This window comes from Aotus nancymaae, unplaced genomic scaffold (assembly GCF_030222135.1).
Source record: "Aotus nancymaae isolate 86718 unplaced genomic scaffold, 86718_ANA_hifiasm-v0.15.2.pri h1tg000029l, whole genome shotgun sequence".
In the NCBI taxonomy this organism is placed as follows: domain Eukaryota; kingdom Metazoa; phylum Chordata; class Mammalia; order Primates; family Aotidae; genus Aotus; species Aotus nancymaae.
The window spans coordinates 23,958,832-23,983,960 of NW_026988442.1; the positions used below are offsets into that span (position 1 = coordinate 23,958,832).

Consider the following 25,129-nt stretch of genomic DNA (forward strand, 5'->3'; position numbering starts at 1 on the left):
AGCCTTGGTAACAAGAGTAAAACTTTGTATCAAAAAAAAAAAAAAAAAAAGAATAGACTTGACTTGCACCTCATCGAGAAGTTAAACAAGATATCCTAGCACTGCGCTAAAGTTTTAAAATTTTCTGTAGAGATGAGGGTCTCACTGTGTTGCCCAGGCTGGTCTCAGACTCCTAACCTGAAATGATCCTCCCAATTTGGCCTCCCAAAGCACTGGGATTATAAGTGTTAGCCACCACACCCAGCCCAATTTAATTCTTGTTTTATCATTCTTCTCTGCATTTTGTAATTCCTCTACCATGAACCTGCTTTAGTTAAGTAAGAAACAGTTAAGTGGGAGAGGAGAAATAAAACTAAAACCCTAAATAAGCCCCTAAATGTAGGGTCCAACGTGAGGTTTTACAGCTGGGAAAAGGTAAGAGATCCTGTAGTTCAAACTATAAATACCCATTTTTTAATTAAACTTTTTTAAATTTTTATTTTGTGTTATTTATTTAGAAACAGTCTTACTCTGTCTCCCAGGCTGCAATGCAATGGTATGATCTTGGCTCACTGCAACCTCTGCCTCCTGGGTTCAAGCAATTCTCCTGCCTCAGCCTCCCGAGTAGCTGGGATTATAGGCATGCACCATAATGCCCGGCTAATTTTGTATCTTTAGTAGAGATGGGATTTCACCATGTTGGTCAGGCTGGTCTTGAACGCCCAAGCTCAGGTGATCCGCCTGCCTCAGGCTCCCAAAGTGCTGGGATTACAGGAATGAGCCACCACGCCTGGCCTCCCGCTTTATTCTTTTTGCTTAGGATTGCTTTGGCTATTTGGATTCTTTTTTTGGTTCCATATACAATTTAGAATAGTTCTTTCTTCTTCTGTGAAAAATGACGTTGGTAGTTTGATGGGAATAGCATTGAATCGGTAGATTGTTTTGGGCAGCAGGAACATTTTAATGAAATTGATTCTTCTAATCCATGAGCATGGAATGTTTTTGCATTGTCGGTATCATCTCTGATTTATTTCAGCAGCACACCATTTAATAGCTTAACAAACTGAGGCCCCAAGAGGAAAGGTGATTCGGCCAGTCATACAGTAAATTAGTGGCAGAGAGACTAGAATGGTGGACTGTGGGAGCTGGAAGGGAGCTTGGAGGTGGTTAGGGCAGCCTTTCCTGAGGCAACTCCCCTCAGACGAGAAGGAGTCTATTGTTAGATGTTTGAAAAGTGCTGAAGTAAAGAAAGCTGCACAAATTTTATTATCCGAGAACTTCTCAGAGTTTTTCTTGTTGTTGTTGTTTATTTGTTTGTTTGTTTGAGACGGAATTTCACTCTTGTTGCCCAGGCTGGAGTGCAATGGTGCGATCTTGGCTCGCTGCAACCTCCACCTCCGGGGTTCAAGCGATCCTCCTGCCTTAGCCTTCTGAGTAGCTGGGATTACAGTTGTGCAGCACCACTCCCGGCTAATTTTGTATTTTTAGTAGAGACAGGATTTCTCCATGTTGGCCACAGTGGTCTTGAACTCCCAACGTCAGGTGATCTGCCTGCCTCGGCCTCCCAAATTGCTGGGATTACAGGTGTGAGCCACCTCACCTGGCCCTCAGAGTTCTTGACACATGACAATGCCTTGGCTACTCCAAGAAATGCCTGCAGCATGTAGGGCCCCGAGTTAGTTTCAAGAGCCCCTTGAAGGACATTAACACCTATTCAAGCCCTCCCTGCTCTTAGACAGAGAAATGCTATACCTTAGATAGACTCCTAGTTGCTTTTAAAAAACAGGTTTCTAGATTTTTTTTCCACAGTTGCTTGTCATTGTGCAAATTGTTGTCATTGTGCAACTTGTATGATTAAAAAAATTTTTTTTTGAGGCAGTGTCTTGCTCCGTAACCCAGACTGGAGTGCAATGACGCAATCTTCAGCTCACTGCAACCTCTGCCTTTCAGGTTCAAGCAGTTCTCCTGCCTCAGCCTCTCGAGTAGCTGGGATTACAGGCGCCCGCCACCGAGAGCAGCTAATTTTTGTATTTTTAGTAGAGATAGGGTTTCACCATATTGGCCAGGCTGATCTCAAACTCCTGACCTCATGATCCACCCACCTCAGTCTCCCAAAGTTCTGGGATTATAGGCATGAGCCACCGTGCCAGGCTGATTTTTAAAATTGTACTACCAAATTGTCTGTAGCTTGTATGTAGGAAGATGGTTGACTTCATAAATCTCATTTCTCCTTTTTTTAAAGAAGTATTACAAACATGCAGAAAAGTATAGAGAATAACATGAACGTTGATGTATCCACCACTCAGTTTTGTCAGATCTTACTACACGACCCTGTTTTCTTTGGATTTTGTTTGTTTGTTCGTTTTAATGACAAATTAAACATTACACTTAGAGTTGAAGCCCCTTTTCTTCCTGATCCCATCACCCTGCCACCCTTCTCAGGGGTGATCATGGTCACCATTTGGTATTTATCATTACCAGACACATTTTCACAATTCTACCATACATGGCTACATAAGCAAAGTAACATACTTTGCTTATTTGGAAAGCTTATTTTAATGGTATCCTGTATATACCCTGCAGCAAATTCCTTTTATTACTCCTCATAATAGGTTTCTGGATCTTTTCATGATGATACAAGTTGCACCAGATCACTCATTTAAAATGCTGCCTCCGAATTCAAGTGATTCTCCTGCCTCAGCCTCTCCAGTAGCTGGGATTATAGGCGCCTGCCACCACGTCCAGCTAATTTTCATATTATTGTTAGTAGAGATGGGGTTCTGCCTTGTCGGCCAGGCTGGGTGTGGTGGCTCATGCCTGTAATCCCAGCACTTTGGGAGGCCAAGGCAAGTGAATCATGTGAGCCCAGGAGTTCAAGACCAGCCTGGGCAACATGATGAAATCCTGTCTATATCAAAAAATTATAAATAAAGAAAATGCTGTGTATCCATGAAGTGCTATGCAGCCATAAAAAAAGAATAAAATCATGTCCTCTGCAGCAACATGGATATGGCTGGAAACCATTATCCTAAGCAAGTTAATGCAGAAACAGAAAACCAAATAACCTGTGTTCTCGCCTATAGTGGGAGCTAAGCATTGGGTGAACATGGACATAAAGATGGTGACAGGAGACACTGGGGAATCCAAAAGGGTGAAGGAGGGAGGGGGGCAAAGGTTGAAAAACTTTCTATTGAGTACTGTGCTCATTAACTGGGTGATGAATTATTTCATACTGGAAAACTCAGCATCATGCAATATACCTTTGTAACAAGCCTGTACATGCAACTCTTGATTCTAAAATAAAAGTTGAAATAACAGGCCAGGCAATGTTTAAAAACACATTCGGCCAGGTGCAGTGGCTCACGCCTGTAATCCCAGCACTTTGGGAGGCTGAGGCAGGTGGATCAGTTGAGGTCAGAAGTTTGAGACCAGCCTGGCCAACATGGTGAAACGCTGTCTCTACTGAAAATACAAAAATTAGCCAGGCTTGGTGGCAGGCACCTGTAATCCCAGCTACTTAGGAGGCTGAGGCAGGAGAATCACTTGAATCTGGAAGGCAGGTAAAAAACAAAGTTGAAATAACAAAAAATAAAATAAAATAGCGTCTATATATACCTCGAGTATATTTATTCTGTTGTGTTTGTTTGTTTGTTTGTTTTAAGACAGAATCTTACTCTTACTCTGGCTAGAGTCCAGTGGCACAATCTTGGCTCACTTTAACCTCTGCCTTCCGAATTCAAGCAATTCTACTGCCTCAGCCTCTCAAGTAACTAGGATAACAAGTGCCCGCCACCATGCCCAGCTAATTTTGATATTATTAGTAGTAGAGATGGAATTTCACCATGTTGGCCAGGCTGGTCTTGAACTCCTTACCTCAAGAGATTGGCCCACCTCAGCCTCCCAAAGTGCTGGGATTACATGTTTGAGCCACTGCGCGCGGCCTATTCTATTTTTTTGACAATGGATTTGTTTCCGGTTTGTCACTATCTCAAACGATGCTCCAAAGAACATTCTTATACCCGTGGATGAGAGTTTCTCTAGGTAACACGTAGAGATGGAATTTCTGTATCCTAGACAGTGGGTATTGTCAGTTTTTTTTGTTGTTGTTGTTGTTGTTGTTTTGAGACAGAGTTTCGCTCTTGTTACCCAGGCTGGAGTGCAATGGCGCGATCTCGGCTCACCGCAACCTCCACCTCCTGGGTTCAGGAAATTCTCCTGCCTCAGCCTCCCGAGTAGCTGGGACTACAGGCTGCGCCACCATGCCCTGATAATTTTTGTATTTTTAGTAGAGACGGAGGTTTCACCATGTTGACCAGGATGGTCTCAATCTCTTGACATCGTGATCCACCTGCCTCGGCCTCCCAAAGTGCTGGGATTATAGGCGTGAGCCACCGCGCCCAGCCGGGTATTGTCAGTTTTAAGAGATGTTACTAAATTGCTCATTCTTGACTACCAACTTCATTTCAAACAATAGTTGCGGAGTTCTGGTTGCTCTACAACCTCACCAGCACTTGCCTTTGTAAGATACTGAATGTAAAATTAAACTTCACTTTCAAAATTGCATTTCCTCTATTACTAGAGAAGGAGAGGCTCTCTTTGTCATTTGGGTTTCCTCATTATGAGTTGCTTGTTCATATCTTTGACCATTATTTATCTTTCCTTATCAAAATTTGTAGGCACTTTTTAGCACTCTTAGAAACATTTTTCATGCATGTATTTTTTTTATTTTTATTTTTTTTGAGATGGAGTCTCACTCTGTCACCTAGGCCAGAGTGCAGTGGTACGATCTCGGCTCACTGCAACCTCTGCCTCCTGGGTTCAAGTGATTCTCCTGCCTTAGCATCCTGAATACCTGAGATTACAGGCATGCACCACCGCACCCAGCTGATTTTTGTATTTTTAGTAGAGATAGGGTTTCACGATGTTGTCCAAGCTGGTCTTGAACTCCTGACCTCAGGTGATCCACCTGCCTCAGCCTCTCAAAGTGCTGACATTACAGGCGTAAGCCACCACACCGGCCACATGTGGTTTTTGTTTGTTTGTGTGTGTGTGTTTTTTGTTTTTATTTTTTGAGACAGAGTCTCACACTGTTGCCCGGGCTGGAGTGCAGTTATGCAATCTCGGCTCACTGCAACTTCTGCCTCCCAGAATCAAGCGATTCTCCTGCCTCAGCCTCCCAAGTAGCTGGGATTACAGGTGCCCACCACGATGCCCATCTACTTTTTTTGTATTTTTAGTAGAGACAGGGTTTCACTATGTTGGCCAGGCTGGACTCGAACTCCTGACCTTGTGATCCACTCACCTCGGCTTCCCAAAGTGCTGGGATTACAGGCGTGAGCCACTGCACCCAGTGCCACATGTGTTTTTAAACAATGCACTACATGCACTACAGTGTGGTTAACACAACCATTTACTGAAATAATCCATTCTCAATGCAGTGCCAGAATTTTTTATTCTTGATACTAATCCTTTCTCGGTTATATTATCAGAAAATACCTTTGTATTTCAGACTGTAACTTGTATTTTCACTCTCATTTGAGGGTCTTTGGTATACAACAGTTTTCAATTTTAATATAGTTACGCTTTAAATTATAAATAAGTTTATTAAATTTAATAATCTTCTCTGCAGTTTGTGCTTTTTTGAGGGGGTTGGGGGACAGGTTTTTCTCTGTCCCCTAGGCTGGAATGCAGTAGTATAATCTTAGCTGACTGCAGCCTCAAACTCCTGGGCTCAAGCAGTCCTCCTGCCTCAGCCTCCTGAGCAGCTAGGACTGCAGGCATGTGTCATTTTGCCCGACTAATTTTTTATTTTTTGTAGAGATGGGATCTCACTGCATTGCCCAGGCTGGTCTTGAACTTCTGGCCTCAAGGGATCCTCCTGCCTCAACCTCTCAAAGTATTGGGATTATAGGCATGAGCCATTGTAGTGAGCCTTTTTATATTTTGTCTGTAAAAACTTCCAGTGTGCCAGGCACAGTAACTCACCCCTGTAATCACAGCACTTTGGGAGGCCAAAGTGGGCAGATTGCTTGAAGCCAGGAGGTTGAGGCCAGCCCGGCCAACATGGCAAAACCTCATCTCTACTAAAAATACAAAAATTAGCCAGGTGTGGTGGCACATACCTGTATGGGGCACATACCTCATCTTGTTGGGAGGCTGAGGCATGGGAGTTGTTTGAACCCAGGAGGCAGAGGTTGTGGTGAGCTGAGATCACACTACTGCATTCCAGCCTAGGACAAGACTCTGTCTCCAAAAAAAATAAAGAAAGAAAGAAAAAAAAAATTTGCAGTTCCCTGAGATAATAGAGAGATTATTCTAAAATAAATCGAAGTAAAAAGAAATGAGTTAAAAAGAAGTGGGTTGATGTAAGAAAAATGTTACAGATATGAAAAAATCATAATGGTCATAAAAAACTTAGTGAAGCTTTGGAAAGACGGTGTTGAGTTAGTGAAGTGAAGTTAGGCTGCAACCCCAAGTCTCAGTGTCTCAAACAGCAGAACTGCTCACCTACAGTACATGCCCAGCAGGGGTCGGCAGGGGGCGCTCCACATCGTGGACTGATTCATATCTACACTTGCTTCCCCAACAAGGGTAGCACAGCCCTTGAAAGCTTCTGCCCCGGTGTGACACAGGTTGTTTCTGCTCACATCTCACTGGCCAAAACAAGTCACATGGTCACATCTAATTTCAAAGGAAGCAGGAAAATGTAATCCCATCATGTGCCAGAAAGGAGAGAAACAGAATAGTTGAGAACAGCCTAGATAGACTTTAAGTAAGGGAGTCTAAAAGCTGGGCTGAGTCATGACTCATGGAATTTTCTCACTTAGACCGCGGTGGCCCACCCTTCCAAGTGGCCAACATTTGTTCCCAGAAAAGGGAGTGTGATGATCCCCCAGAAAGAACACAGTCTGACAACATTATTCTGAGGAGCAGACACTTCTCCCAGGCTGCGACTCAGGAGTCCTTTCGGGCCGGGAGGTGAGATGCTGGTAGTTCCTCAGTGGTTTCAGCTGAACTCAGTGATCTGTTTTTGCCTGTTTCCAGAAGGGAGGTGAGGCAATTTGGGCTTTGGGTGTGCTAGGGTTCGGTTCTATCTCTAGTTTGAAAAGATATCCAAGGAAGGGTAATTGGAAAGGAGAGGAATTCAAGGAGAGGGTCCTGGGGGGTAGGGAGCCTCACACAGGGCTTGGCGATCAGGAGGCCTCCTGGGGGAGTTTTCAAAGTGCGGTCTGAGAGTGACTTGTATCAGAAATACCTGGAAGCTCATTAAACATTTGGGCCAGGTGCCTGGTGGCTCACACCTTTAATCCCAGCACTTTCTGAGGCTGAAGTGGGAGGATTTGCTTGAGACCAGGGGTTCAAGACAGGCCTGGACAACATAGCAAGACCCTCGTCTCTATTTTATTTATTTATGTGTTTGCTTGTTTAAGAGATGGAGTCTCACTCTGTCACCCAGGCTGTTGCCCAAGCTGGAGCATAGTGGCGTGATCTCCTCTTACTACAACCTCCGCCTCCTGAGTTCAAGCAATTCTCCTGCCTCAGCCTCCCAAGTAGCTGAAATTACAGACATGTGCCACCATACCCATGTATTTTAAGTAGAGATGGGGTTTCACCATGTTGGCCAGGCTAGTCTTGAACTCCTGGTCTCCAGTGATCTGCCCACCTCAGCCTCCCGAAGTGCTGGGATTACAGGCATGAGTCACCATACCCTGCATCTATTTGTTAAAAAATTAAAAAAAAAAAAGACGACATCTGATGACTAGGCCCACTGTTGGTCCCGGCACCTGGAGGTAGGACCCCAGGCATCTGATTTTTGTTTTTGTTTTTGTTTTGAGACAGGGTCTCACTTTGGTGCGCCGGCTGGAGTGCAGTGGCACGATCTTGGCTCACTGCAACCTCCACCTCCCAGGTTCAAGCAATTCTCCTGCCTCAGCCTGCCGAGTAGCTGGGATTACAGGTGCACGTCACCACACCCAGATACTTTTTTTTTCTATTTTAGTAGAGATGGGGTTTCACCATGTTGGCCAGGCTGGTCTTGAACTCCTGAACTCAGGTGATCTGCCTGCCTCCCAAAGTGCTGGGATTACAGGCATGAGCCACCTCGCGCAGCTGACATATGAATTTTTAATGGTCCCAGATGATTCTTAGGGACACTAAGATTTGAGAAGCATTGAATGACTGAGAGAAAATTTCTTGTAAGGGTAGAGGCCTAGCACCGTGCTTCTCAGTATAGAGAACTTCAACCCCCGACGGACATTTATCAATGTCTGGAGACAGTTTTGGTTGTCACACCTTGGGGATAGGGGGAAGTGCTGCCGGCATCTAGTGGACAGAGGTCGGACATGCTGCCAGGGACCATGTACTGGACAGTTCCCACAACAAAGAATTCTCTAGCCCAAATCTCATTAGTGCTGAGGTCAAGAAACCCTGGTTAACAATTAAGAGTTTGAACCTTTCTAAATGTTGGAGCATATATGATTTTTAAATCTTCAATTTTTATTTTATTTATTTTAAGACGGGGTTTCACCATGTTGGTCAGGCTGATCTTGAACTCCCGAACTCAGGTGATCTGCCCGCCTTGGCCTCCAAAGTGCTTGGATTACAGGCGTGAGCCCCCATGCCCAGCCCAATTTTTATTTCAGTTTCCAAAATTTCTACTATAAGCATAGAATCCTTTTCATTGAATACCTGCTATGCACCGAGCACTTGAAGTTTACATCACTATCAATTCTTCCTGAAAGATCTTTTCATTCATTCATCCAACAAATATCCATTAAACATTTATTAAAATGTATTCCAAGCCAGCACAGTGGCTCACGATTGTAATCCTAGCACTTTGGAAGGCCGAGGTGGGTGGATCACCTGAGGTCAGGAGTTCGAGACCAGCCTGGCCAACATGGTGAAACCCCATTTCTATTAAAAATACAAACATTAGTTGGGCATGATGGCAGGCACCTGTAATCCCAGCTACTTGGGAGGCTAAGGCAGGAGAATTGCTTGAACCTGGGAGGCAGAAGTTACAGTTAGCCAAGATCACATCATTGCACTACAGCCTGGGTAACAAGAGCAAAACTCCATCTTAAAAAAAAAAAATGTATTCCAGGCAGAGGGCAAAGTAGGTGCAAAGGCCCCCAAGACTGGAAAGAAAAACTTTTAAGACGGCTAGTGTGGCTGCTGCTGATAGGTGTGGGGGCACGTGGAATGAATGAGGTTGGAGTTGGAGGGATATAAAAACAAGGGCGTGAATGGCCTCACAGTGTAAAGCAGTTGTATGAGTTTTCTTGTAAATGCATAGGAAGTCGTAAAAATTTAAGCAGAAGAGAATCTGAGCCAATGTACATTTGTACAAGGTCACCCCTGGCCCCTGGGAGAAGAGTGGGGGGGTAGGGGAGCCACAGTGGAAAAAAGTGAAGGGGCGAGGCAGAGGTGGGGGGTGGGGGGTGAGGTGTAGGGGGAGATTCCCTCCCCCACTCTGGCAGGTTTTTTTGTTTTTGTTTGGTTTTGTTTAAAAAAGGAAGACGTGAAAAGACTTTTGCAGACCTCCAGAGATAATGCATAAGGTAGGCTAGGGCGGAGATGGAAAGGCGATGAAAAAGCTAGGTACTGTTTGGAGTTGGCAAGAACTGAATTTTCTGAAGAACTGGAAGGGAAGAGAAGGACACCACCAAGACTGTGACTTGCAGGACGTTGGCTTGAATAACTGAGAGAATGTGGGTGAGGGCATATGACATACAGATATTACTATTATTCTCTTTTGAGCCCGAGGAAGGGGAAGTGAATCGCCCTACTTCACAAAGATAGTATATGGGCTCCAGGTGTGTCTAACACAAAGTTCATACTTTTTCCACACTCCCATATCCACACATTAATTTTATTTTTTGATTGAGACAGAGTCTCACTCTATCATCCAAACTGGAGTGCAGTGGTGTGATCATGGCTCACTACAGCCTCTGACTCCTGGGCTTCAGCCATCCTCCCACCTTGGCCTCCCAAAGTGCTGAAATTATAGGCGTGCACCACCACGTCCCGCCTACCTTCATTTTTAAAATGGGGATGACATTTAATGATAGTAGTATCATTATAAATGCCCCTACATGCTGCCATCTGCTTCCACATGGAAGCGGCACAAAGCCTGGGACCTTCCTCAGAGGCCCCTGTACGTTGGAACAAGGTGCTGGGAACAGAAGTTTAGTAGGTGGTGGAAGGGCAGCAGCTGCCGGCCTAGGAAGTGGTTTTAAAATCTTGCGTTATGAGTGCTACAGCGGCCACGTGCTGGTGTGTGATGGGAGATGTTTGTCTAGGTAACTGAACCCAGAGAGCTGCGATTGGTGATCGAACCGAGCAGGCTTCCTCTGGATTTGGAGAGACGTAGTGCGTTTGGGCCTGTGATTGGTGGGATGCAGTGTGGCCTCCGCTGTGACTGGTGAAGTCCCTAAGGCTAAACTTCTGAACAACAGTTCCCGCATTGGCCACAGGGAGGAGCCCGCGGAGCGCAAACTCACCACCGCGGAGCGTCTCGCCGGCCGCCTCCCGGACGCCCGCCGGCCCAGCGCGGTGCTGGCCCTGCCCTGCGCCCTGGGGCAACCGCGGGACGAGGTGGGCGGGAAAGGGTGTCAGGGCTCCCAGCTGTGGCCCGGGTGGCCACGCTTCTCTGAACAGTTCCTTTGGCCTCTTCCCCTGGCTCCCAGCCCCGCAGAAGACATTGGCTGAACCGAGGGGTGGGGCTGCGGGTTCGCGAAGGTTTGTGAAGGCCCAGATCCAAGCTGCAAGACTGTGGAGTCTATCAAGTGAGATTTAGCAGCCGCCTCGCCCCCTGAGGGACGCCCCCTGCCTTCCTCAGAGTCCTTCTCTCAAATTTAGCAGCCTCCACCATACCCTTTAACATCCTCAGAGAACTTTTGCAAAGTGGCCTCTCACTGGAGCTAAAATGACCTGTGCAGGTAAAGGTCCCTAGCTCAGGGGCTCGCCCCTGCCCATCCCCAGGTGCTATCACATCGTGCTGTGCGTCTTCACTGCACTTAACTACTGTTTGTAATTTACTTTGCTTTTCATGTATTTACTTGCTTCTGTCTGCAACCCGCCTCTCCATCAAAATGCAAGCTCTGTGAGGGAGGGTGTGGGGTTGCCTGCCGCAACACAGAACACACAGTTTCATCTGAGTGTGAGATGAACAGCACATTTTAAGAGTATAAGTAGGTCCTATGCATTATTTGGGACACACTCATACTAACGAAGTATTCCTCGTGTATCTTAAATTCACATTTAACTGGGTATCCTGTATTTTTATTTGCTCATCTGCAACCCTCTGGGGAGGGGGTTATTTTGCCCATGGTCTTCACTGCTGCATCTCCAGCACCCACAATGATGCACACGGAAGGTGCTGAATAAACATTGAATGTTTTGATGGATGATTTCCTTCCTTCATTCACTCAGTTATCCATCCAGCCTATTTATATCAAGTGGGTCCTGGGAATACAATGGTAGATGGGACATAGTCCAATGGAGGAGGCAGACAACCGGTCTAACTACCATCTGACTAAACTATGATGATGTAAAGCTTTGGGGGCGGTGGGGGGGGACAGAAGAGGAGCCCGGAGTTCTGTTTCCTGAAGGAAGATGACTGAAATGGGACTTGGAGGGTGAGAAGGCAAAGAAAGACAGGTGACAGCTCTGCTTGAGATCATGGGGTTCTGGAAGCTGCAGGTGGCTGGGGAGGGTGAATGTGCAGTGTGGGCGGGACCGTCAGGAAGAGGTGAGGAGGAGACTCCCATTCACTAGGTGTTACCACCCACCGGCCAGGCACAAGAGGGATGCCATGTTGCTGTTGTTGTGCCCATCACACAGATGAGGAAACTGAGACTCAGGGAAGTGAAATGCCTTGCCTACGTTTGCAGTCTTAGAGGGAAAAGCTGAGCTTCAAACTCAGGTCTGGCAGACTCCGAAGCCTGCACTCTTCTAGCAAAGCCACCGTGTGAAGGATTACAACCTCAATAGGGACATGGAGAAACCAAGGCTCAGAAGGGTGATAGGGCTTTCCCTGTGAATACAGCTCTGTCCAGTTGAGCAGAATCCTGAAGCAGTGCAAGAGTTATGGTTTTTTTTCAAGCCCTCCAGAGAGACAACAGGAAGTCCAGAGCAGGACCCAGGAGTCCAGACCACTGTGTCTCCCATTCCTGTTCGGGTTGGCTCTCTAGGAGCCCCTTGTAGAGCCCTGGGGCTAATTCCTTGCATGGGTCCTGGACAGGTCCGCAGTTTCCATGGAGACCGCCTCCCACCATCCCTGAAATCTCATTGTGACCAGTATTAAGGGATTAACTCTGCCCAGCAGCCCTCGCAGGGTCTGGGGTGCTGGAGGAGGGGGGCAGCAGGAGCTCCCTCAAGGATGAAGAGGTTGTGCACTGTGCGGGACCCCATAGCAGCAGGAGGAGGATGTCGGACTGGGGCCAGGGCCTCCCCCGGGACCCACCAGGTATGGTCCTGACTCCACATCTGCCTGGAAGGATGGGATGGTAGGACAGAGACACAGGACCAAGGGGGAGGATTCCAGACTGGGAGCAGTGTGGAGGATTTGTAAGCTCATCCCCTAGCCCAGGAACGGCCAGGGCCCTGATGGGTGAATGACGTTCTGATCAAACGAGGATCCAGATGCCCTCAACAAGGTGAGAGGAGCCCCGTGGAGTCTTAGGGGTACTCCAAGGCCGCCTAAAGACCAGATCTGTAATATCTCCCATTTTGCAGCTGGGAAAACTGAGGCACGGAGAGGGAAAATGACTTGACCAAAGTCAGTGAGTCAGTGAACCGAAGCAGGTCAAGGATCCAGAGGGAACCCTGAAGTTCCCTGAGCAGAAAACAAGCAGTTAAAATCTCATTGCCACTTCTGCCTTCAAATCCTCCTCTCTGAGCTCCAGGCATGGGGTCCCCTCCGTCTCCTGCACCCAGGGCCTGTCTCCTCGGCCATGCTTCCCTCCCTGCCTCTCATCCTCCTCCTGACTTCCCCTGCCACCTGCACGACCTGAGGCTGGCAGAGAGTTCCTGGCACATTCTCTAATGCTGGCAGGCACAGCCACCAGGTCCCCACTGTTCCATCCAGGGGACACCCTCTCTTAGGTCCCTATCTGGATGACTTGGGACATTCTTTGTTCCATACTTCATCCTCTCTTTGGGGTTTCTGGATCCAGACACAGTGAGGACCCTGACAGCCCCCTCCCCACCTCTTGTCCTGAGAAGGCCAGGCCTGCATGCCCAAAGCTCTCTCGGCTGGATTTTGTGGAAGGCCACATCAGTGCATGGGCATAAACACCAGCTCTGGAGCCAGGTAGAGGCAGTTCTAACACCACTGCTTTGGCTCACTGGGAAAATGATGTCAGTTTCCTCACCTGTGATGGGAGACAATAACCCTTGCTTCCTCAAAGATTGCTCTCAGCTGCTATGGAAAAATCTCCAAGTTGTGATACTAAATGAAACAAACAAGATACAGAACTGTGTAAGAGGCAGAGGCTACTCATGTATGATCTTACGTGCTGCTCGGTCTGTATAAAGAAACCTTGGCCAATACATCTGTAAAGGATATGGTCCCCTGTAGTGGGGAAGTCGGGGAGAGCAGGTGAACAGGAGACAGGGCTGAAAGCAACACTTCTCAATTTACACCTTTTATGTTTTGATTCTGAACCATGTGAATGTAGCACCAATTCAAAACTAGATGGAAAGATGTCAACAAATTGAGATATTAAATAATAATAATAACACGTATCTCAATAATATGACAGGTGTGCAGCCAAGAGTTAGACCCAGCTACTAGAAACTGACTCAAAGGAGCAGAGAAGGCCTGTCTTCAAGTCACTGAATCCTTGGCCTAGAAAGGCCCTTTATTTTGTCAATGTCAAATAGCCGATAACAATAATAATAGTCTTGGTAGCAAGAACCAGGAGCCTCCTACCTGGAGAACACGGTGCCAAGCACTGTCTGAATATTATCTCATTTAATTGGCATTTGGATTTCGTGAGGAAGCTGTCATTCCCACTTAACAGATGAGAAAACTGAGCCTCGCTGCAGTTTTCAGTAGTAAGTTATAGTAAGTGGTAGAACTTGGATGCCGTCGAAGACTTTCCAGCTTCAAATTTCAAGTCCCCCTACAGTGGGTCTCGATATTGGCTGCACAACAATACAGCTGCCTGGTGCCTCCCCACCCCTATCCTAAGATTTGATCATTGGTCTGTGATAGGACTGGGCATCTGTATTTAATTTAAAATATCTTTTTTAAAAATAGACACAAGGTCTGGGTGTGGTGGCTCACGTCTATAATCCCAGCACTTTGGGAGGCTAAGGTGGGTGGATCACCTGAGGTCGGGAGTTCAAGACCAGCCTGACCAACATGGAGAAACCCCGTCTCTACTAGAAATACAAAATTAGCCAGGTGTGGTGGTGCCTGCCTGTAATCCCAGTTTAGCTACTCGGGAGGCTGAGGCAGGGGAATTGCTCGAACCTGGGAGGTGGAGGTTGTGGTGAGCTGAGATCACATCATTGCACTCCAGCCTGGGCAATAAAAGCAAAACTCCATCTCAAAAAAAATAGACATAGGGTCTCACTATGTTGCCCAGGCTGGCCTCAAACTCCTGGGCTCAAAGCAATCCTCCCATCTCAGCCTCCCAAAGTGCTAGGATTACAGGTGTGAGCCACCACGTTCAGTCAACATCTGTATATTTTAAAGGTTTCAGATGATTCTGTTTCACCTTCAGGGTTGAGTCTGCTTTATATTCGACAAAACTTCTCCAGTGGGAAACCAAGGCTGGGGAGGGAAATGACCTTGCCCAAGGACACACAGTGGCTGGAGCCAGAGCTGGGGCAGGGCACCCAGCAGCTCACATGAAGCCCTTGTGCAAATAAGAAAAAGGGATCCCACTCTGGGCAGGCAGAGCTCTATGGGTACTTGGCTTGGCAAGTGGAACAAGGGCTGGATTTCCACCCCCACTTACCCTCTTGACTGGAGAACCTTTGTGCAGTGAGTAACCTGCACAACTGTACAGGGCAGTGACTCTGGCCTGAGCCTCAGGACTTCAAAACACCTCACCTTAGTGACCTGGAAAATCCCTGGGGCCCCTCAGAACAAGAGTATGGGGAGACCGAGGGTGGCTTCTGGGATGTGGGTTCCTCCCTTACTCCCCAAACCAGAGTCTGGGTCAGGCAGGGGCTACTACCATCAATCATCAGGCCCCGCAAAGTCTGGGAAGGCCACATCTAATTTCCAAGGTCACCCCTGCAGATAAATTCAGGAACATAAACAGGAGGACAACACCACCCTCGGCCCAGATGTCACAAGCCACCTGGCAGGAGGCAGCCTGCAGGGACGCCCCACCCACACAGGCCCAAGTCCTCCTGGCTTCCTTCCTGATCATTCTCCAGACCACACTCTTTGCCCTCCCTCTGGAGCCTTGCAGTCAGCATCTCCCACAGTGCCCTGCTCTCTGCCCTTCTCCTGGCCACCTCTCACTGGTACTTACCATGTGGCAACCGGGGAAGGGCAGGGTAGCCCTGGAGTTAGGAGCACAGACTCTAGAGCCGGACTGCCCAGGTTCCAATTCTATTTCTTGTTTCTCATCAGCTGTGTGAGCATGGGTATATAACTCAACCTCTCTGTGCCTCTGGTGTGTAAAATGATGGTAAAAATGTTGCCTCCCTCCCAGAGTGGCTGGGAGGATCAAGAAAGTAACAGGCACAAAGCCCCTGAAACAGCTGCGTAGCCATTGGCCATGATGATCAGTGTGTATATTTTGCCCCATTTGCATTCTCATGACAACCCTAGAAGTTAAGTAGTATCATTCCCAATTTACAGGTGAAGAAACTGAGGCTCGGAGAGGTTGAAAGAGTCAGGGCAGGACTCTGCATCTTTCTCCAGGGTCTGATGCCTCCAGAGACAGGATGTGGCTGAGATGGATTATAATTGTAGTCTCTGGTTTGCAGCACATGGCTGCTGCTCACATCCTCACAGGGCCCATGGGACACAGAGCCAGGTGGATTCCCCTGGCGTGGGCCTTCCAGTGGCTCTCAGGCACTTCTCTGCTTCCAGCCAGCCCTGGGAGGAGGGGAGAACGGCATGGCAAGGCATTTGCAGAGCCATCTTGTTCACCAGTGTCCTTCAAGGCATCGCTCAGGTCTATAGAGAGCCCACCATATATTCCCATGCTTGCTGTAGCCCAGAATACCCAGGTGACCTTCTGTCCTTGGACAAGTCACTTCCCCCTCTAGTCTCCACCTCCTCATCTGTGCAATGAGGGGATGAGGCTGCATCAGTGGTTTTCCAACCCTCAGATAAGATCTTAAGGAAGATTACATATAAAAGGGAGTCGCTGGTTGAAGCTGGGTCTGTGGATACATACCATATAGCTCCTGGGAGCCTCGGAACGTGGCTTGACAAGCCCAGCCCACATCCTCCCAAAGATTCTCCCGGCTCTGACACTGCAGAGTTCTAGAACCCCAAGCTCAAAGCTGCCGCTTCCCATCCCTGTTTGGGAAGCTTTCCCCCAGCTGCCTTTATCTCTCTTTGGTAACAGAGCAAATTTGCTCAGGACCCAGCACAGGGGGAACAAGCAGACTGTTGACTCTTGAGCAAAACCTCCTCGTTGGAGGGCAGCCGAGGTGGCCGTGGGATATGCATTGGGAGGCCAGCGGTCTCTTGCATAACCCTGGAGGCCTCCTGCCCACCCAGGCCTTTTCAGGGTTAGGGGTGAGCAAAACCGCAAACTCATGCCCAGTTAATTTTTTAAGGCAAAATCAACAGGCTCAGCAATGATTAGCAGCTGGGTAAGTTGGTCTTAATCAGGCTTGAGGAGAGGGAGGGAGGAAGGAGGCCAGTCGAGGCCCAGGGATGGGGCCCGGTTATCAGTTAACCACATGAATGTTGCTTCCTTCCAAACCCACTGGCCTTCAGCCCCGAGCTCCCTCATCTTCCTCTTGGAAATACTCCTGTGGCAACCCAGTGGCCATCGTCATCGGGTGAACAAACACAACGCCACTCACGGTCGGTAGGAGGTGCTACCAGGGCTCATGAGGGTTGCGATGAAGCAGAAAGGGCTCATTAAGATGACGCTCACCCCACCACCACTGCGTGGCTTTCAGTAAGTCCCTTTCACCCTCTGAGGCTCCCTGAGTGGCTCCAAGTCTATGGTTAAGTCTGTGGCCAGCTACCATTCCCCTGATGGCTCAGTGTTTCCGTCCACAAAATGGGTGGGTTAGTTGAGGCATCTCTTCCGGTCTTGAAGTTTTGTGGGTGCCTGATTTGATTAACCCACAGTGGCCTGCGCCTAAGATGCAGAGGGTGGTATGAGCAGCATTTTAGGAGCTCAGGGAAGAGAAAGGGAAGGGACCTACCTGGTATCTGCCGTTGGTATCAGCAAGCGCCAGATCCCAGCTCCGGGAAGAGGGCTGTCCTCTCAGATGGGAGACAGGGGTGCTGTGGGGTGGCTGTGGCTGTGACAGAGCCCCGAGGTGGCCCAGACCCCCTGTTCCTGGACCCTGGAAGCCGCTAAAGGAAGCAGCAAGGCCAGGCCAGCCTCGGGCCAGGTGGCTGCCTGGACTGGAGTTTGGTCAGTGGTTGGGGACCTATATTGTGAGATAGTTAGGACTTTGTCCACAAACTGGAATTTGAAATTTCAAAGGGGCGAAACTGAAGGGCCCTACCCCACAGTGGAGATGGCTCTTGGCTTCTTTCCTCCACGACTTTTGTTCTTCGTCTTGATAAGTCCCAGTTTTCCCTACAGCGCTCCCGGAGTGGCAGGTGGGGAAGACAAGACAGGAGATAGCGGCGTGGTGAGCACCCAGGGAAAGCGAAGGTGCCGGGCAGCCCTGGGAGGCCAGGTCTGTGGAGGATGCCCCTGCACCTGCCTTGCCTGTGCCCAGGGACAAGGTGCTTTACTTCTCAGGTCCCCAAGTTCCCCTGCAAGACCAAGGCAGTGAAGCCACCAGCCCCAGTGCCCTAGAATTCTGAAGTCCTTTCTGGGATTCCAGGAGTCATGATCCAAGTAGGGCATAGAGGGGCGAAGCCCTCAAGCTCTGTAAGCAGGACTCAGGTCCAAATGACAGCCCCTCCCTTATGAGCTGTGTGGCTTTGGGCAAGTCACTTCACCTCTCTGAGCCTCAATTTTGTCATTTTTAAAATAGGGATGACAGGCTGGGTGTGGTGGCTCACGTCTGTAATCCCAGCACTTTGAGAGGCCAAGGTGGGCAGATCATCTGAGGTCAGGAGTTCAAGACCAGCCTGACCAACATGGAGAAACCCTGTCTCTACTAAAAATACAATATTAGCCGGGCGTGGCGGCGCATGCCTGTAATCCCAGCTACTTGGGAGGCTGAGGCAGGAGAATCGCTTGAACCCGGGAGGCTGAGGTTACACTGAGCCGAGAACATGCCATTGCACTCCAGCCTGGTCTCAAGAGCAAAACTCCATCTCAAAAAAACAACGAAAAAACGGGGATGACAATAGCCCCTATCTCAATGCGCAGATAATATGAGAAGAGTAGAAGGTTTTTGGCACCAAGGCTAGTACAAAATTTCTCTGTAAATATTAGACCTTATTAAAATGTAAAAGAGAAACAATATGGTTCCTAGCAGCAGCGCCCTTACCACTGTCCACAGCGGAGGCACGAGCTCTCTGCTCCTGCCTCCCCGACTGCAGGCTGCCCAGGGCAATCCCTCCTTCCCATCTCATTTAGATCTCTTGGTGAGCTCCGAGGTCCTTTGCTATCTCCCAGGATCTGCTGCCTCTTGAGCTGGGGCCTGACAGCCCAAAGCAGGTGAGCAGAGAGGTAAAGAACGGCTGCTAAGTTGATGGCACTGAGGCCAGAGCTTGTTCCTGGCTGGGCGTGCGGTACCTGGAGCTGTCCTAAGCAGGAGTCCTGATTCCGACTGATTATGTGGCCCGTCAGTGTGTCATGGAGTCCGTGACCAATGACAGTAACTGCTACTGTTGTACTGTGTGCCTACACTCCGTTGTTTAATGCTTGAACCATCCCTATGAAGAAGGTATCAACCCAGTTTTTCTGATGCTGAAACTAAAGCCGAGAAATGTGGAAACTGAGGTCACGGAGTTTGGTACGTGGACACTGCCTGGATTTTAACCCAGGTCTATCTAACTTCAACGTCTGTGTTTTTTTCCCCTAAAGAGAGGTCAGGAGGAAGGGAGGCTAAGAACCTTATTCACTCCATCATTTAATCTTCACAACGAACTATAAGTTAGACCCATTTTACAGAAAGAGTAACTGAGGCTTCTAAATAATAACTTGCTTTGTGCAGACTGCTGGCCCTGGGCTTGGAATATAAACAGCCACTGGTATACAGGACCAGAGACCAACACCCACCGGCTCACATCCGTTCAGTCCACAGAAAAAAGCTGATTTTTTTATAAGCATAGAAATAAAAACCAAACCAATACTGTGACATTGGCTCTGTGACTTGCTGTATTTATTGTATGCTCATATGAAAGCATCTGAGCATTGTCGGGATCATGTTCTTCCTCACTAGAGGGTGTTATGAAGTTGCTTTCTTTTCCTCCATTAGTTAAAAACAATTCCCTTGGAGGAAGGGAATGAAACTTTTTATAATTGATACATAATAATTATATATGTATGGAGTTCATGTGTTTTGATACATGCATATAATGTGTCATGATCAATCAAAGCGTTTAGGATATCCATCACCTCAAACATCTGTCCTTTCTTTGTGTTGGGGACATTTCAGATCTTCTCTTCTAGCTATTTTGAAATAAACAATCAATTATTGTTAACTGTGATCACCCTACCGTGCTATAGGCACTAGAACTTATTCCTTCTATCTCACTATATTTTTGTATTCATGAACCAACATCTCTTCATCCCCTGAATGAAACATTCTTTAAAAAAAAAAAAAAAAGTCTTGCTCTATCACCCAGGCTGGAGTGCAGTGGTACAATCTCAGCTTACTGCAGCTTCCACCTCCCGAGTTCAAGCGATTCTCCTGCCTCAGCCTCCCAAGTAGCTGGGACTACAGGCACATGCCACCACGCCTGGCTAATTTTTGTATTTTTAATAGAAATGGAATCTCCATGTTGGCCAGGCTGGTCTTGAACTCCTGACCTCAAGTGATCTGTCCACCTTGGCCTCCCAAACTACTGGGATTACAGGCGTGAGCTACGTCGCCTGCACTGAAACTTTCAAGATCTCAAGATACCATACATTTAAAGCACCCCAATCTCTTCCTTTTCCATGTCCCATTCTTTCTCCTCATCTAACATGAAGAACATTGTATTAATCTGATTTTTAAGGATTTTTTTTTGTCTGTTATGTGTTAAGGATTGTTTGGTATCCCAATGGAAACATTCTGCATTGCAGACCGAAGTCTGCCTATTTCAGGGGCATGAGATCATTTCATTCCTAGCCATTGTCACAAAATACATGGAGTCGTATTTAAAATATAAAGTGGTGACATACATATGTTTAAAATGGAAATACAAAGCAAAAAGATGGATGTGCAATGTCATGTGTATTAAGTTCTCTGTACTTATGTAAATGTAACTGACTTGTCTGTCTGTTACTGAACTGTGGGTGCAAGGACACATCTCCGGCTACTTTGCATCTGTAATCCACAAAGGTTCTGGGCAGCTGCCACCTCAGTCTTCTCTGTATTATCATAGCTTGGTTTAAATAAACTATGCAGTAACAATGAACAAAAAGAACAAAAGAAATAATAGCTTGCCTGAAGTCACAGAGCCAGCAGATCTTATAGGTGGTGCGTCGTTTATATGAGGAGTGTGTAGCTAGAACATATTGTTTGGCGTTGACTAAGGGTGGAATGACTCATGTATGTAAGAGGTTATGCAATTTCCGTAATGAGTGGATAGATTTACTTACGGGGTAGGTTATAATGTGGTGGGATGTGAATCCAGAACGTGCCTCCTAGGCAGTCATGCAGGTTGAGCATTCGGTAAGTCAGGTATGTCGTGGTTCGTGTATCTAGTAGCTCATCATTTGCAGGCTGTCTACCTGGTAGTTCTTGTGTATAACGGGTCAAGGCTGTGGCATGGTGTTGATTCTAGACCTTATTTGATTGATTCTAAGATATCATCTATAGAAAAATGCATTGTTATTTTTGTTATCAATGAAATACTGACATGCCATTGATCACATACCCCCACCTTTTGTTGTTGTTGTTGTTGAGACAAAGTTTCGCTCTTGTTGCCCAGGCTGGAGTGCAATGGCTCTATCTCGGCTCGCCGCAACCTCTGCCTCCCAGGTTCAAGTGATTCTCTTGCCTCAGCCTCCTGAGTCACTGGGATTACAGGCATGCGTCACCACGCCTAATTTTGTATTTTTAGTAGAGATGGGGTTTCTCCATGTTGGTCAGGCTGGTTTCGAACTCCCGACCTCAGGTGATCTGCCTGCCTCGGCCTCCCAAACTGCTGAGATTACAGGCATGAGTCACCACGCCCAGCCTCACATTCCTCTTTAAGCAATGTGGAAGTGTGCCTCAGAGTGGATGAGGCCATGTATTACTGGGTTGTGTGGGCAGTAGCTGTGCCTGTGGCCTGCCGTTGGTGCCAGGCAGGTGGCAGGGACCTGGGCTCGGCTCCTGGAGGCTCCTCCCGGAGCTGCCCTCTACTTCTCTTCTGTGTTCATCCCTTAGTCAGATCTTCCCTTTCTGCCCACGTCTGCACTTCCTCCAAGGCCGGTGGAGCCAGATCAGATATTCCCGAGGTAGGCGTGGGAGAAACCCACCAGTATTTGATCTCTTTCAGCCCCTTATCAAATCTCAAAGTGTGGGTTGTTGGGGGCTGCCTCTTGCTCCCTCCCTCAAAGTCTTCTCCTGGCCAATAGAAAACTAAGCCAAGGTCATCTTTCCATTTTACAGAGGGAGAAATTGAGGCCCTGAGAAGAGATAGATGTAAATAAATCTATTGGAATAGTGACTGAACTAGTTCCTAAACCCAGGTCTCCTGGCACCAAATCTAGCCTCTCTTCTCCTCCAGAACAGTTGCTCCCTCTCCCCTTTCCCTGCAGGAAACAGCACCCGCCCCCCTACATCATCTCAGCTTCAGAGGTCAAATCAAGTGGGGAGAATAAAGCCAAGCAGGGCAGAGAAAGGGCTTCCAGCAGTGGGAAGAATGTGGAGAGGATGCCTCCTCATACCCGTCAAACACACATGCCCTGACTCCCGATTTGCTAACTCATTAATTCACCCATACATTCAATCATTCATTCACTCATTAATTCACCCACTCATTAATTCACCTACCCATTTGCTCATTCACTCATTCATTCACCCACCCATTTGCTCATTCATTACTCAGTAACTTACCCTCTCATTCATTCATTCACTCACTCAATTCATGTATTCACTCAACTTACTCATTAATTCACCCTGTCTCTAATTCACTCGCTCCTGATTCACCCACTCATTAATTTCCTGCCCCCCCACTCACTCATTAACTGGTGCTCCCACTCATTCACCCACTCTTGCTCACAGGTGTCACCGAGTTCCTCCAACCTGCCCTTCCAGCCAGTAGCAGAGGACAGGCTCCCAGGCCTCCCAGGCCTCAGGTTTTCCTTCCTCTGCTCTCACTCTCTGCCTTCTACATCGAGACTTTACTTCCCCAGATAGATTAGCAGCTCTTGAAAGTGTCTGCACAGAAAGCAGTGAGGACTGGAGGGAATGAGAAGAACAGCGTGTACCAGGAGCTTCACAGGCAGGACCAGCTGTGTAATTTTCAGGACCCCGTCCAAAACAAGAATCACAACCCCTTGTTCAAAAGTCATGATGAATTTTAAGACAACCACAGCAGAGCACTGAACCAGGCACCAGGACTTTCTAGGGTTGGGCTGCCTGTGACTGCACTGGCGATCCCCCCACAAAGCCCACTTTGAAGATAGGAGGTGGGTGGAGAGAAACAGAGGGATGGAAACGGGGATACAGAACAGGGAGAGGGAGGAGGAAGAGGATGGACGTCTGCCAGGCCCCACTTGGTGTTTTTTATGCCGTCTCATTTCTTTCCCAAACCACCCTTTCAGGTTGATTGTACATTTTACAGAGAAGGAAACTGAGGCTCAGAGAGAAGAATCATTTACCCAAGGGCCCACTTAGCAGGTGGTAGGTGGGGCCTGAATGTAAATCCAGGTCTCTGTCTGCTCTGGGAGGGGGTGGGAGTGAGGGAAACAGGAGAACGTGAAGGGAAAATCTGAGATGGAGTCTGTCTGGGCCAGAAACCCTGGGAGCTGTGGGAGATGGCGGGGGACAGGGTGGAGTCCTAGGGAGCAGGATGGGGGAATTGGAGATGAGTCTGGCCCTCCCAGCCTTCCAGTCCATTCTGCTCCCAGGGGAACCAGGAAACTGCAGGGAAACTGAAGGGAGCTCCCAGAACAAGGATCCAGAAGATTGGCATCTGAGGCCTGGGATTTAGGTTTCTAAATCATGGGCCATGGGGCAGCCTTATCTCTACAAGAGCACTGAGGGTAGAAGTCAATGATTTGGGAAGTTATTGAATGAGGGGATCTCGGAGGGAGGCCGTCAGTGCCTGATAGTATCAGTTAGAATGCCCGACTTAGGATGACAATGGCTTGGAGGGGCGGCTGAGTCAAGGGTCAAATGAGTGCCCGTGAGTTACGATGCCTGCCTTGTACAATTGATAACTGAATATCGGTGAGTTAGGGCCCCAACAGTTGTAATTAGCACTCCGGGTGTCAGCCAGAAACCAACAAACAGCCAAATCCCTGCAGCCCCGCCCAGCCTATCCACCGGCGGGGGACCGATTAACCATTAACCCCCACCCCTCCCTGGCAGAGCCTCCACCCCTCCGCAGAGGCTAGGCCTAGACTCCCAGCAGATCTTCCCAGAGGACGGTTTGAAAGGAAGGCAGAGAGGGCACTGGGAGGAGGCAGTGGGAGGGCGGAGGGCGGGGGCTGGGGCTCAGCCTTCGGGGTGGGCGCCCAGGGTAGGGCAGGTGGCCGCGGCGTGGAGGCAGGGGAGAATGCGCCTCTCCAAAACCCTCGTCGACATGGACATGGCCGACTACAGTGCTGCACTGGACCCAGCCTACACCACCCTGGAATTTGAGAATGTGCAGGTGTTGACGATGGGCAATGGTAGGTGGGGGCAGGTGTGCCCAGGTGTGCCAGTGGGGGCAGGTGTGCCTGGGTACAGGAGCGAATCTTTGGTACTCAACCTTGGGGTGGGAGGAGAATGATAGAAAATGGTAGGTTGGTCCTACAGGCTAGCACAGGTATTGCCAGGTGAAGCCCATGTGCCCAGGTATAGCTATCACAGGCATTCTGGGTGAAGGGAGGCCTGCAAGGGCCAATTTCCAGCAGAAGTCAACCCTGGCTGTTCCTCCCAGGCCCTTCCGGTCCCCATTGTCCCTCAGCAGCTCTGCTTGGTGCTTGGCGCAGTGACGTGATGGTGAGCTCCCTTTCGGTGCCCAGCTCCAGCGATTCAGCCTGGCACAGCCCCTTCTTGAACCTCTCGGGCCTAGGTTCAGAGAGATGGCAAGGGGCATTGTGTCCCTGGAGGATGGTGGTTGGAGACATATATCTGCATTTCTCTGTGTCTTTGGGACTTCCCTAGGGGAACTGGCACTTAGGGAAAATGGAGTTCTCAGGGAAGTTTTGCTAACTACAAAGCCAGCTCAGCACTGTGTGTGTTGTGTGTGTGTTTGTCTGTGATCATGAGTTTCCTTGTAAGTTGTATGGGTGGGGTGATGCCTTCAGGAGCACATTTGCATATGTGCGTTCATTTGTCTCTGTGTGTGAGTTCTGTGCCTATTTCCCTTTGTATTTATTGAGCGGGTCTGTGTTTGTGTCTCTTGGAGGTGCCCATGTTGATCTTGCTTGTGTATGTAAGTGACTGGGTGTACGTGTGTCTGTGGATGTTTGTACACGTGTGCTGTGTGTGGGTCATACAGCACATGCGTTTGTGCATGTGGACCTGTTGGAGTGCTGTTCTTCCTGCATGCTTATCCTGTGTGGGTGTTTTGTCGTGTGCCCATATTTGTACCTGCTGTGTGCACATGCAGCCCCCTGTACCTCGGGTGAGGTCAGCGGTCTCTGGTGTGCATGATTGCCAGACCCAAGTGCAGGATTCTGTTGTTGCCATTCACCAAGTGAGCTTCACATCAGCAACATGTCTGTTTATCTCA

At 48.3% G+C, this 25,129-nt stretch overlaps 1 protein-coding gene and 1 long non-coding RNA gene across 8 annotated transcripts in view; one reads left to right on the forward strand and one right to left on the reverse strand.

Moving 5' to 3' along the window:
* LOC135276971 (uncharacterized) overlaps positions 1-17,690 on the reverse strand; it is a 37,812-nt gene extending 20,122 nt beyond the window's left edge. The window contains exon 1 of the long non-coding RNA XR_010344548.1: positions 17,344-17,690. This is a non-coding gene — a long non-coding RNA (uncharacterized LOC135276971). The remainder of the gene's footprint in view (positions 1-17,343) is intronic.
* The window catches only part of HNF4A (hepatocyte nuclear factor 4 alpha), a 74,018-nt gene that overhangs the window by 19,632 nt on the left and 29,257 nt on the right, over positions 1-25,129 (forward strand). For 2 of the 7 annotated variants that reach the window (XM_012467229.2, XM_012467230.2), the window contains exon 1: positions 23,819-24,080. The exons of 3 other annotated variants lie outside the window; for them this stretch is intronic. In XM_012467229.2, coding sequence (XP_012322652.1) covers positions 23,966-24,080 — 115 coding nt within the window. In that variant the 5' untranslated portion in view covers positions 23,819-23,965. Of the gene's footprint in view, positions 1-16,807; positions 17,091-23,818; positions 24,081-25,129 lie in introns of those variants that run through there. 2 more of the 7 variants (XM_012467231.3, XM_012467227.2) reach the window with 2 other exon arrangements.